At 39.6% G+C, this 14,376-nt stretch overlaps 1 protein-coding gene and 1 pseudogene across 1 annotated transcript in view; both read left to right on the top strand.

Annotated features, from left to right (window-relative positions):
- On the top strand, positions 1,433-4,386 carry LOC109840075 (annotated as a pseudogene).
- LOC109840071 overlaps positions 13,439-14,376 on the top strand; it is a 12,988-nt gene continuing 12,050 nt past the window's right edge. The window contains exon 1 of the mRNA XM_020408572.1: positions 13,439-13,705. Within this exon, the coding sequence (XP_020264161.1) occupies positions 13,439-13,705 (267 nt within the window). The remainder of the gene's footprint in view (positions 13,706-14,376) is intronic.

Below are 14,376 nucleotides of genomic sequence, written 5' to 3'. Positions count from 1 at the left end.
GACGACCTGCCAAGAGCAGGGCGGGGTGGGTTGGAACGGGCCCAATGTCCCTGGGTCATGGGTAGCCCACGGGTTTCTTTTTTAATTTTTTCCTATTTAGAATATATTAAACTTCTATTTATATTTATAAAATTATATTTAATTTATTTTTCTATTTAAAACTTTTATTTTAAATGTTATATACACACACGCATGTATTACACAAAGAGCATCACACACAAAAACATCGCAGACATATATGTGGTTCGGGCTCTAGAGGAAGACCTACATGCATGGAAAGTTAATAACTTTTATTTAGTTTAAATTTAACTTACAAATACAAGAGAAAAATATCAACCATTAATGTTAAAAAAAATTAAATATTCATAACTAACTCAGGCCAGACCAACCTCTTTTGGGCTGAGCCTATAGTGGGTCGGGCTTGCCTCTTTGGTCTCAGGTTTGGCTTAAAACACAGCACGACCCATGACCCACCTCCAATGTGGCCGGGTCGGGTCTGGCCCCGTGTGGGCTAAACAGGGTTTCAGTCCAAATCGAGCTAGCTAGGCTGATTAGGCCCACAGTTCGAACTAGCCCATGCCCAACCCTAAATCTGCCCTAGTTTTATTGAATTTGGATCATCTGCACTATAAAAAAGTAGTGGAGAGTTTGTAACTTTTAAAGCCAACCGTTAATTATCTAGATAATTGTGATACATTCTAAATCTTAATCACCATCATATATTTAATGATTGTGATTAAGTACTGGTCCCTCCATTATTATTTTTTGATAGTGGAGAAAATTTGAATCCATTTTTTCTACCTTATATTAGGTATTATAATGGGTATGAGGTGGCAGATTATTTTACAGAATAAGCGACCAAGAGATAGCTATGTAATAAAGCCCAACCTTTTCATCACATTAGACCATGTGCAGCAGGGGTTTTTTGAAGAGTTTTTTGGTTGCAGCAGGGGTTTTTTTTTTTTTTGGGGGGGGGGGGGGGAATGGGGGGGGGGGGGTGAATCAAATTACGAAGGCCAATGGGTGAAAATTTTCACCCCGGGTATTTCTGACAAGGCCACGCGCGCGAGAGCTTGCCAGCTGCCGCGTGGCAAATTTTGATTGGGCGGGATTTTTTTTCCTCCTTATTTTTAATTGATATTTTTTGAGATAAATACAATGAATTAATTTATAATTTTTATACCATTAATTTTTAATTTTCAAACTCTATAAATAGAGACTAACATTGTGTCATTTGGACACAAAAAAAAATCTGAGTTTCTACACCCTATTCTTCTTCTTTCTACAATTTGAAGCTAGTTTCTTCATGGATCCTTCACAAAACTATCCTAATTTTCCCTATAACTACAACTTTTCTAACCAACCTCAAAATACCCTCCCTCAACCACAACATCCAAATATACAACGTCCCGAAAATACTCAAAATACGGGGATGCAGCCCAATTTTCAAATGCCGTATATGATGCAACCAAATTTCGGCATGCAATATCCTTATCTTCCTTACGGTTATCCTCCAGTTCCGGGAAGCAGCTATGTTCCCTCCCATATGAATTGTCCTAACACGGAGTCGAGTGAGCCAGCGACACCCCGGTTTAGTAGCGGATCTACAGATATCCCAGAATTTTCCACCCAAATGTCTTTGGGAAATGTTGGTGGGGATACTCCTCACAGTTTTGTCCCTCCAACCCAACAATCAGCAAAGAGATCAAGTTATGAAACTTGGACCACCGAAGACAACATACTTTTACTAACTGGTTATTTTCACGTTAGTAATGATAGTGAGTTGGGGAACAACCAAAAGGGTGAAACTTTCTGGGGTAAAATTACACAGTACGTGAATGAGAACGCCAAAAGTGGAAAGGAGAGGATTGTGTCTCGGTGCCATAGTCATTTCAAAGACATCAACAGAAAGATATCCAGTTTCATTGGCTGCTACAGTACTGCATGTAGGGAGAAGCGTAGCGGTTGGTCCGATGAAAACTACATATCCAAGGCAAGAGAGTTGTACTTTGAGAAAATAGGTACGACGTTTAATTTGGTGGATGAGTGGAAGGTGGTTCGTAATCAACCCAAATATATGACAGGAGGAAATGCATCCGGTAGTAGTGGCTCTAAAAGAAAGAGTAGTGGTGAGGATGTTGAATCATCAACTCCTACCCTTGTACGTCCAGAGGGTAGGGACGTGGCAAAGAAGAAAGCTAGAGGTTCCTCTAGTAAAACATCTGTGTCAAGGAAATCAAAGGGGGCAATTGAGGAGGAGTTATCTAAGCTAGTCAGTGCTCATGAAAAATTTGAAGAGAAAAGATCAAGTACTGCTTCAGCTATGAATAACCTGGCTCATTCCAAGAATATGGAGATGTGGTTATTCTTGAAAAACAAACCAGATCGTGACGATGAAGATGAAGAAGCTTATAATATGTTGAGGAAGAACCTGTTTGGAAAATAAGACCTTCTCAAAAAGTTATGATTGTGTGCTTTTTTCTGATGTTTTTGTGTGCCGTTTGTTTAATTTTGGAGTTGTGTGGGTGCCTATGTTTGTTGAATGTATTAATAAAAGTGTTGTTTATGTTTGAATAAAATTGTTGTTTATGTTTCAATAAAGCCGATTGATATTGACTTCTCACTGCATAATAGTACAAAAGATACAATTACTACTCACTGCAAAAACAAACAAATGTTGAATTGACCTTTCACTGCAAAAAATACAAAGGATGAAATGACTACACCTGCATAATAATACAAAATATGAATTGACCTTTCACTGCAAAAACAAACAAATGTTGAATTGACCTTTCACTGCAAAAAATACAAAGGATGAAATGACTACACCTGCATAATAATACAAAATATGAATTGACAACTCTCTGCACATGCATGCCCTATGACACATGTCTCTGCAATTGCATGTGAATTCAATTATTTGAACAACTACCCTTCATTATATAAACTGATCAGATGCACATCATAAGTATACCTATCAACATTTCAAAAATCATAGCATCCAATGGATCCTTTCCTAAATGAGTTTAGTCTAGAAGAGTTCCAACAACAATGGGAAATAGAAGAAAAAAATACTTGATAGACAGCGAGAACTTCTTGAAGAATTGCAAAGGAGAAGCGAACAACCACGTAAGAGGAAATACATACATAGAGATCATCATGCAGCGCATGAGAGACTCATGACCGACTACTTTGCCGAGTCATGCACTTACATTGACGCCCAGTTCCGACGCATGTATCGAATGAAAAGGCCTCTCTTTCTACGAATTGTGGACTCTATATCAAATTACGACGATTACTTCACACAACGGCGCAATAATGCGGGCAAGCTTGGGTTAACGCCTATCCAGAAGTGTACGGCTGCCATACGCATGCTCGCATATGGAGTCGCAGCCGATGCTTGTGATGAGTACGTCAAGATAGGAGAATCCACTGCTATCGAGTGTACTCGCAAGTTTTGCGAAGGGGTAATAGCATTGTTTCAAGATGAATACTTACGACGACCAAATGTGGAAGACTTGCAGAGGTTGCTCCAAGTTGGACAGGAACGTGGATTCCCAGGGATGATTGGAAGTATTGATTGCATGCACTGGCAGTGAAAAAATTATCCTAAGGCTTGGCAAGGACAGTTTACTAGTGGACACAAGGGGACGTCAACAGTTATCCTCGAGGCAGTTGCGTCATATCATTTTTGGATATGGCATGCTTTTTTAGGGCTTCCTGGTAGTTTGAATGACATAAATGTACTAGATAGGTCACCGGTTTTTGACGACATTGATTCGGGTGAAGCTCCACGGGTAAACTTCACCGTGAATGGGCGGGAGTACAATCTTGCATACTATCTTGCCGACGGAATCTACCCTAAGTGGCCTGTCTTCGTGCAGTCAATTCAAATGCCCCAAGGCAACAAACATCAATTTTTTGCCAAACAACAGGAATCATACATGAAGGACGTGGAACGCGCATTCGGGGTACTCCAAGCACGCTTCGCTATTGTCCGCCAACCAGCTAGAATGTGGGATCTTGATGTCTTAGGAAAAATAATGAGGGCGTGCATTATTTTACATAACATGATAGTAGAGGATGAACGAGATACGTATTCGCGAAACTGGGAAAATATCGACTTTGAACCGTCGAACAATGCTAGCTCTAGCGCCTCTTTCAATGTTCAAACAGACGTGTTGCCGGAGTTTCAAGTCCATGTTCAACACCGATCTGAGGCAGATAATCAGACTAGAGCGGAACTACGAGATAAGACCCAACATATTCAGCTGAAGAAGGATCTCATCGAGCACATTTGGCAGAAGTTTGGGACAACCTCCGATTAGATTTACCAATTTAGTGTGTGTTTTCTTTAATGTTTTCAATAATTTGGGTGTGTTTGGTTTTCCGTATGCTTAACAAAATCGTGTGTTATTTTATGTTAATTTTAAAATATTATTGAAAATTAAATTAATAATATATATTTAAATATTATATATTATTTATTGAATTATTAATAAATTATAATTATAAATATATGAGTTATATTAATAATAATAATAATAAAATAGTAATATATATGAAATAGGAAAAAGAATGAATAAATATGGTGGGGTATATGTTGAAGTGATGTGGTTTATGGTGGGTCCCAAATAAAGTAAAAAACTTTCTGAAAAATCTCCTGCTGTAGAGTTGATAGAGAAATGAAGATTATTGAATTAAATAAAGTGATGTGGCAGGAGAGAAGGATGTGAAATTTCACCTCCTGCTGGAGATGGTCTTAAAAGGTGTGGACCTCACCACTTGCAAATCTTACTAACTTATTTTGCTAAATATGCTGCCACCCTATAATTATCAATCCCATTATAATATAATATGTTAAATTAGGGGTCATTTGTTATTTCAGAATTTTTTGGGAATTGTATGTAAAGTTTTGAGGGTTATTTATAATTTTTGAAACTTTCAAAGGGGTGGTTGTAATATTTTCAATGGGCTATTTTATAAAATTTTGTGGGATTATTTATAATTCACAAAATTTTTACAGCTTCTTTAAAAACTTTTGGGGGTATTTGTAATTTTGAAAACTTTCAAGGGGTTATTTATAAAATTTTAAGGTGTCATAACTAGTATTTTGAAATATTTAGCATGATGTTTGTTACTTTAGCAACTTTCATGGGGATAGATGTACAATATTCAATTGGATGTTTGTAAAATTTTTAAGGGGATATTTATAATTTTAAAACTTTAAAGGTGTTAGTTGTAAAATTTTTAAAAGTTTTACTTGTAAAAATTTTAAGGGTTGTTGTAAAACTTCGGTTGTCACTTGTAATTTTTAAATTTTTATGAGGCTTCTCCTTAATTAGATTTTCTAAGATTGTTTGTAATTTATGGATATTAAAGGAGAAGTTTATAATTTTCTAAATTTTATGGTGCTATTTATAATTCTGATATTTATGACAGTTCTTTTCTATATGTCGGTCGTGCGTCGATCTTGTACTCCATTGACAATCCGACTAAGACGATAGGTCTTTCGCTGATTGATGATCTCTAATCTCTCATAAGATAGTGCGGTCTTCTCTAGATGAAGAGATATTAATAGATCTTTTCTCACAAGGATCGTTGATTAAGCTAGATGACTAACTGAAGAGAACAAATCATTTCTCACAAGGATCATTGATCGGGCTAAATGATTAGCCGATGATAATGATCTATGAAGATCAATGAGAATGGAGGAGAGATGAGCTATTTGTCAATGTAGCAGAGATGGGTGTAGGCATAAAAAAATTGCCTATAGGTTCTCGCACATAGCTCGAGATGAAGAAAAGACGATGAATGTTATTATCTGAGTCAAAGGAGATCATCCGATACTATAGATAAGCTAAAAAGCATATGAAGTAAGTCGACAAAGCGTACGAGTCTGTGAAATACGCTAAACGATAAAGGAACAACTCAACCGGGAGTTGTGCTTCGCTCACAAAAAGGCAAAGTACCTTGTGTGTTTTGCCCACTCCATGATTGTATTGTCTATGGAAGGTTGTAGAGCTCTTTGCGAGATTTCCAATGCATCTTGGACCATCTCATTCCGATATCGGACGAGGGAGTTAGAGCCAAAATACCCGAGACAACACAAACTGTCTCGGAAGTGCGAGACAGTCGTAACTATCTCAGAACTGTGAGACAGTTATGACTGTCTCACACCAAATCTGAAGAAGCTCAAAAGATAAAAGTTATAGATCTCTTCGTTAGCTTTCCAACACATCTTGGATCATCTCATTCCGATATCGAACGAGGGAGTTAGAGCTAAAATACCCGAGATAACACAAACTATCTCGGAAGGACGAGACAGTCGCAACTGTCTCAGAATTGCGAGATAGTTATGACTGCCTCGTACCAAATCTGAAGAATCTCAAAAGAAAAAAGTTGTAGATCTCTTCGTTAACTTTCCAACGCATCTTGGATCATCTCATTCCGATATCGAACGAGGGAGTTAGAGCCAAAATACCCGAGATAGTACAAACTGTCTTGGAAGTGCGAGACGCACAGCCCTGTCTCGGCCACAGAGTTGCTTACAACACATTTTTTGATGGTTTTTTTGGCTTTATAACTATTTGAGATCAACCATAAACGTGGAGAGATAGTTACAAACTGAAAATATGCCCACTAACCTCATAAAAATATGGTATTTAAGTAGTGGGACGACGGTTACAAAAGAGGGCGGAGCATTTTTTGGAGCAGATACAAGAGAGCAGAGAGGCTATTACTTGAGCAATTGGGCAGAGATTTTTAAAAAGGCTTGGGCAAATTTTAAGAGTTCATCTCCTTTCAACAATTGGGAGGTTTCTTAAGATCTAAGCTTTGACTTGATCTTGAGAAGAGTGTTCATCTTACTTCGATAAGTTAAGATCTAAGCTTTGACTTGATCTTGAGAAGAGTGTTCATCTTACTTCGATAAGATATTCACTGAAACTATTCTTGAAGAGTGTTCATCTTACTTCGATAAGATATTCACTGAAACTATTCTTGCTTCTAAACGAAGGAAAAATCCCCAAATCCTTCACGATTCAATCCGAATTCGTGATTCGGTGATCCACAGGCTAACGCACCCCCGGCACAGGCAAAGATCCCGTGCAAGTAGCGATCCAAACGATGATCCTGCGTTTGTTTCTAAGGAGCTTATAATTTGATTTTTGTTGTAAATAGTAGTTTTACAAAGTACGAAGCTCACTCTTTTGTATTCATCGTAATCGATAAACAGTTATAATGAATTCTACAACAGAACTTGTTCCTGACGACCGATTCGAATGCTTACGGGATGGACCCCGAGAAGGAATAGGAGACCCACCCAATAAACAGGGTTATCTTCCTCGCTCGCCTACGGCTCGCTAACTGCCTTCTTTATTCTTTGCTTCTCAACTTCCGGTTGAGAAACCTCCAGAACGAAAGAAAAATTCCGATAGGTATACAGTCCATAAAAAGAAGTACGAAGGCTATTCAGTTAGTTTACACGGAAGCAAGCAAATAGCTGATAGTTGTCGTAAACAATGGGCTATCTCTCTCTCTCTCTCTCTCTCTCTCTCTCTCTCTCTCTCTCTCTCTCTCTCTCTCTCTCACTTGCCCCCAATGGCAAAGAGTCTAACCAAGATAATGTTAGCCCAAGATCTTTTCCTTCGCCTCTCTCCCTTCCTGTGCCTTCTCCGAAATAAATAATCTCCCCTCTTTTTATAGGATAAAATAGAGTGTTAATGGCCACTTAATTGTAGATTAAGTGGCCATTAAAGTAAGAGATAATGTGAGCGGTTACTTCTAACAATAGCTCCTAAAATGACTATCTGACGAACTTCATGGCTTGGTGAAGTTCGCTAAAGACATAGACGGATGTTGCTAAAGTCATAAGTGAGCGTCACTGTGGACATGAGCGCATCTTCTTCAAAAGTAGATGACTTGGTCCACTTGAGTTGACGTGGAAAAAGTTTATTAGTTCACCCATGAGTTCGAATTTAACACAAAATTCGACTCTAGGTTTGGCTAACTGATGTCAACTTTCAACTCGGACTGGTGAGACAGAACGACTCGGCCTGGCGAGAAAGGACACTTCCTAGCAAGAAGGGACAACTCGGCTTAGCGAGAAGGGACGACTCCTTGTGAGAAAGGCGAGAAGTACTACATTGTTAGTTGGTCTCGAAAGTTCTCGACTCGGACTAGAGACAAGGGACAAGGGGCGACTTGGCCTGGCAAGAAGTGCTTTGGGAGTCAACTCACTTTTAATTTAGTCGAATCGAGTCAATATCGGTTGTTTGTCGAGGTTCGCTTTAATCATTAGGCGACCTTCACTACAGTTTGTTGTAAGGCTTGACTTTAGGCCCATTTGAATTGTTTAGCCCATGGGCGTTCACTTCTTAGATCTAAGCTGATCATTAGCCTAAGTAAAAATATATTTTGACCGTCTACAAGACCCCCCCCCCCCCAATTTAAGATCCTTTATTTTGATTTCTAGTTAGGATTGAAATACTTTGGGTAAATAGCTAGAGGTGTACTGTTGAACATGGCTTGAATTGTCTATTGAAACTTATCTTTATTTGCCTACTTAGTTGCCAGAAGTGTACTATTGAATGTAGCTTCCTTGGTTATAGAATTGTATTGAAGGTTCAATGATGCTTGTACTCGTCTAAATCTATGTTTGGAACGAAGTTTGCCTTTTCTGTTGTTAAGGCGATGTTGGGAAATCAACGAATTTCGATTGATTTTGGGTATGAGCGAAGCTTGTTCGAGTGTGTCCAAATGTTTTGTATAGCTACTAGAGTGTAGCTGGATGTTGGCGTAACTGTTGGAGTGTAGCCGAATGTCGGCGTAAATGCTAGAGTGTTATGTTGGCGTAATTGCTGGAGTGTAGCCGGATGTTTAACCGTAGTTCATACTCGTACGTAGCTGGAGTATTCCATCATCTCAACTAAGCTAGAGAGATTCATAGTGTCTATAGTTTAGTCTCTCATGTAGTTAGAGCATAGGAAATAGTTTATACCCATGTATCTATTGGAGTCTACACTGTTTAAACTCTTAAGGCATTAGAGCATAGAAAATCAGTTTATACTCGTATACTCATTGGAGTGTAGGAAGTAGTTTAACCTTGTATACCGATCGACGAGATCAAATTGATAGAGGTGCAATGTTAACATATCAGGTTTACAAAGTTAGTATTGTTCAGAGGTGTAGTGTTACATAATAGTACTAAGGAATTTTGACAGAGGTGTAACGTTAACATGCCAAAGGGAGTGACCGACAGAGGTATAGTGTTAACCGGTTGATTCGAAGAGTCTAACGGACGACTACCATTTAGAAGTGTAGTGTTAACTTAACGGTAGGAAATCAATGGAAGTGTAATGTTAACTGATAGATTTTTGATAAGAGCGAACTGAATGTAGTGTTAACCAATCAAAGTTTCTAAGATAAGTCGATGGAGGTGTAATTTTAACCAGTCGACGAAATGGTCTGACAAAGGGGTAATGTTAACCAGTCAGATCATGAAAAATCGTTCAGAGCTATAACATTAATATGACAGTTTGATCAAATTGACACTGTTTAGAGGTGTGATGTTAACATTATAGTGATCATGTATTTAGAGTAAACCAGAGGTGTGATGTTAACTTGATGATTCGTTGGAGATTTTGATTAGATTTTAGATCAAGAAGATTAACATCTCTGGTTAGAGGTGGAAACTTAAATGTGACCAAGATTTTTTTTTTTGTAGGGAGATGATATTGACCAGAATCACAGGTAGTATTTCTTGAGAAACCTCCTGTTAATTAGCACCATGAGCCTATTGCTATTTTGGTCAATTAGGTGATATGTTCCATTTGAGTAGACTGTCTCTGCTACAAACAGACCTTCTCATTTGGGTTGGGATTTGCCTTTAGTCTTATGCGACATGACCATGGGTCGACAAACAACTAAGACCAAGTCGCCTTCTTTGAAGGACCGTTCTTTAATTCTCCTGTTGAAGGCTCTCGAAATCCGTGACTAGTAGATCTTGATTCTTTCTTGAGTTTGAAGTCTTAGTACATCTAGCGCTTCTAGTTCTTGAAGGCGCTTTTGATGATGATCTTCGGTTGTCATCTTCTCGGTGATGGCGATTCTGAGTGATGGTACCTGAATTTATAGTGGAATCATGGCTTCACATTTGTAGACCAAGAAAAATTGCATTGATCTAGTAGGGGTGCAGACTGTTGTTCGATAAGCCCATAAGCACTCTCCAAGTTTCTTATCTCAATCTCGTTTGTTGGAGGAGATGAACTTCTTTAGAAATTTGATGATGGTTTTGTTAAAAGCTTCAACTAGGCTATTAGTAGCTAGGTTATATGGCGTGGAAGCCACATCTTGAATTTTAAACTTGTTGCAGAATTTGAAGAACAGTCGACTGGAGAATTGAGGATTGTTGTCGTGAATGATTCGTCTAGGAATGCTGAATCGTTAGATCACGTGATGTCTCAAGAATTTAATCACTTGAGATATCTTGACTTCTCTATTTGGAGAAGTAATCTATAATGGCCAAGATGAATCGACGGCCTTTGGCGGACGACGGGTTAATTGGCCCAGTGATGTCCATGCCTCATGCTTCGAATGGCCATGAGGCAACAGTCGGATGTAACTCTTTCGGAGGTTAATGTAGGAAATCAGCATGGACTTGACATGCACGACATCTCTTGGTGCAGACAACTGCGTCCCGCAGTCATCATTTGCTAGTAATAGCCTGACCAACAAAGTCGACCTTAATGAGTTCCACATGGGCTTCTTTATTGACTCCAGAGTGTCACTTGGTGATAAGCATTTGAGCAACATGCCATCGAATGATTAGCAATATAATGCCTATGTGGTGGGATTGTAGAAGAAGTGGCTCGATTTCCTTTGGATAGGGATTCGATATTATGCCATGCAAGGCATAGTCGATGATCGAGTAACACCAATCGTTGAGTTCAAAACCCTTAGGTATGGCGTGAATCTCATTGGCTTCCAAGATTCACTTGGGACAACGCAACTGGTGGTTAGCTACCATAATGTGCTTGGTAGACAAGGCTAAAATAGCTGCTAGAGCCGCTAAGGCATAGGTATTCTTGAGGTGGGCTACATAGTTAATGTAGAAGCCTTCAAAAAAAAAAAGATGAGCAGGTTTCATTGCTGCTTCATGGTATGGTAGGAGGAATTGTTGTGCTGAATCTCATATTTTTCCTAGATTTGATTGACGATTAGCTTAGAATCACCATAGGCTTCACAATATCTAGCACCCATGTCTTAGGCGAGTTGTAGGCCAATTATGAGGGCGTCATACTCAACCACATTGTTGGAGCATGGCTCAGTCAATGAATAAGTCCGAGGAATGATGTGTCCATAAGGAGTGAAGAGCACTACCCCTCACACTTGTGACAACAACTCCTTCATGACTCCATTGCGACGCATCGTTGAAATAGAGTTCCTACACTTGATGGTCTGAGGTGACGTTTGATCTAGACACCATGTTTGCAATGTCCTCGTGGAGCTTGAGAAAAACTCAGGGACATAATGATTTCACAAGCTTGAAACTCAGACATTCTGGCTTCGTCATGAGTACCCACAAATGGTTAACTTCTAATGTCATGTAGAGTGTAAAAGTTATTGTCAGAGATGTGATGTTAAACTTGATGAAAAATTGCTTCAGCAGAGGTTATACTATTGGGCATACCGAAGAGCATGATGTTGCCATTAAGGGCTCATGTCCTATAAGACGAAGCTGACAAACTAGGATGGCATTGCTGGGGAAGCGTTGTTGTAGTCATAAGAGGCTGCTTTAATGTTGCTGAAGATACATTGCCATAGTCGTGACAAGTTGTGTTGGCGTTGCTAAAGAGGCATCATCATAGCCATAGGAGGCCTAGTTGGTGTTGCTGAAGAAGCGTTGCCAGATCCATAGGAGGCCATGTTACCGTTGTTGAGAAAGTGTTGCCATAGCCGTAGGAGGCTGTATTGATGGTTCCGCTCAACGAGATTCGAAGAGAGTTTAACTTCAATCAGGAGGCTTGTCCTATTTCACTCTCATCATTAGAGGATTGTTTTGTCTCATTATCATCCTCTTCACAGCTTAACCACGGATCATGTTGATTGAATCTCTCAGCGAATTTCTTAGCAATTTCTACCTGATCAATCAAATCTTTCATGAGTTAGCTTTGAACATCGCCCTTGTGGGTTTCCACTTGGCTGAGAAAGTTGTGCCGGTATATTTGGAGTAACATCGGCAGTGGCGTATCTAGGCAATGCAAGCTTAAATTGCAAAACCGCTCGATGTAGCTCTGACTGAGTCATCTCCCCTTTGTTTCTCCGAAAGGAGTCTGGCCATTGTTACATCAGACTGGTCCTTGTGGAATTAGGACAAGAGTTGTGAATTTAAGTCAGCTCAGGATTTGATTGATCCTTCGGCTAAATTCTTGAACCAATCAAAGGTTACCCCTGAAGTGCGCTAATGAAAAGTCGTGCCTTGATAGCATCATTTCCTACTATATTTCTCGTTTGCTGATGTAAGTGGTAGACGTGTTGGTTCAGAGAACCTTTGCTATTGAATGTGTGTAACACTGGCAGCTTAAACTTCATCGGATAGGGAATAGAGTCCCATTCGATGGGATAAGATTGAGTGATCCCAACCTTCCTTAGCTCAGTCCTCTGTGGAAGAGCATCGAGCTGGTTTTGGATGCTCTTGAGTGTTTTTAATTTACGCCTCGTCTTTAGTGTATTGGATGTTTTAGACTCTGATCAAGAGGAGAATATATCTTGCTGGTACAGTGACTCCTTATTGATGGAGATGTTAACCGGTTGCTCCCTTTTGAAGTGCTCGCAGAGGGCTAGTAAGTAAACAGCAGTTGTTGAAGCATATTTTTGAGTCGGTCAAGGCACTCGTCGGATGCCTTCTTTTGGGCCTCAAAATGACAAATAAGATTGTCGATAGCCTCCCTGTCCATCATGTTGGCAGCCCACTCCCACTCTTAACTTGAGCTAGGAGTTGTGTTTGACACTATGGCCGAGTTAACGTCGTTACCAAAATGATGATCTGCTTGTAAAAGAGTTCGTCGAACAGGCAACCTCAAAACAGAGTGATCAAAGGGGATAACTACCCCTCGTCTTGATCTAGTATAGCAATAGATACCATTATTTTCTAGATTTGACAATGCTATCCTCATCTTCTTGGGTTACATTGGTCACATTAACCGTGAACTCTTGGAGATCAAGGTTGAAAGTAGCATTGTTCTTGCGAGATCGCTGTTGCTGCTTGTTAACCTTTAAGGAAGCATGATGAGCATTGCAAGATACTTTAAAGAGAGCCCCCAGAGAGGTTGTCGATTGACATCCAAATTTGAGGGATATTTGAGAGTCTTGACCTTCGCTTTGGGCTCGAGACGGAGCTCATTTTACCTCCAATGACATTGAGGCTGCTTTAGGTATGGTTCGCTTCGCTTTGGGTGAAGCTGGGATTGTCTTCTCTCTAAGTGATGTTCGCTCTGCCTCCAGTGAAGTTGGGGTTGTCTTCAGCGAGACTGCGACTATCATCAGAGAGGCTTGTCTTGCTCTTGGTGACGTTCGTTTTGCCTTCGATGAGGTTGGGGCTGTCTTCAGCGAGGCTCACCTTGTTGTAGGAAAAACTAAAGTTGTCATCACTCTGGGTGAGTTTCGTTTGGCTTCCAACAAAGCTCAAACTGTCTTTGGTGAAGTTCGCCTTAACATATGCGATGGTCGATTTTGATCCTAGGCTCGCATTGCGGCGAATTTTATGACAACTCCACATAGTTGTCATTGATGATTAGTTTAATAAAATGAATTCCTAAAACTTTGCTTGGTCAAATTTAACGACTAGCGACTCAGCGAAAGACAGACCTGAGGGTCTCAGTGTCGGGCTGCAACACAATCTTCTCGTAGGTTGAGAAGGAAGTCCCTAGTGGAGTCGCCATCTTGTTTCGGGTATTTTTGTATTGTTATTAACTCAGATTATAATAAAAAGAATTACAATAAAATAAAGAAAAAATTTATGTTTCATGTGGTTCTTTTCTATGTGCTGGTAGAGCATAGATCTTGTACTCCATTGACGGTCCGACTAAGACGATGGGTCCTTCACTGATTGATGATCTCTAATCTCTCGAAAGATAGTGTAGTCTGCTTTGGATGAAGAGATATTAATAGATCTTTTCTCACAAGGATCATTGATTAAGCTAGATGACTAGCTGAGGAGAACAAATCTTTTCTCACAAGGATAGTTGATCGGGCTAAATGATTAGTCGATGATAATGATCTATGAAGATCAATGAGAATGGAGAATAAATGGGCTTTTTGTCAATGTAGCCTTTGAATCTCTCTCTCTCTCTCTCTCTCTCTCTCTCTCTCTCT

Source organism: Asparagus officinalis, chromosome 5 (genome assembly GCF_001876935.1).
Source record: "Asparagus officinalis chromosome 5, Aspof.V1, whole genome shotgun sequence".
Classification (NCBI taxonomy): Eukaryota; Viridiplantae; Streptophyta; class Magnoliopsida; order Asparagales; family Asparagaceae; genus Asparagus; species Asparagus officinalis.
This window is presented reverse-complemented; position numbering and strand designations above follow the sequence as displayed.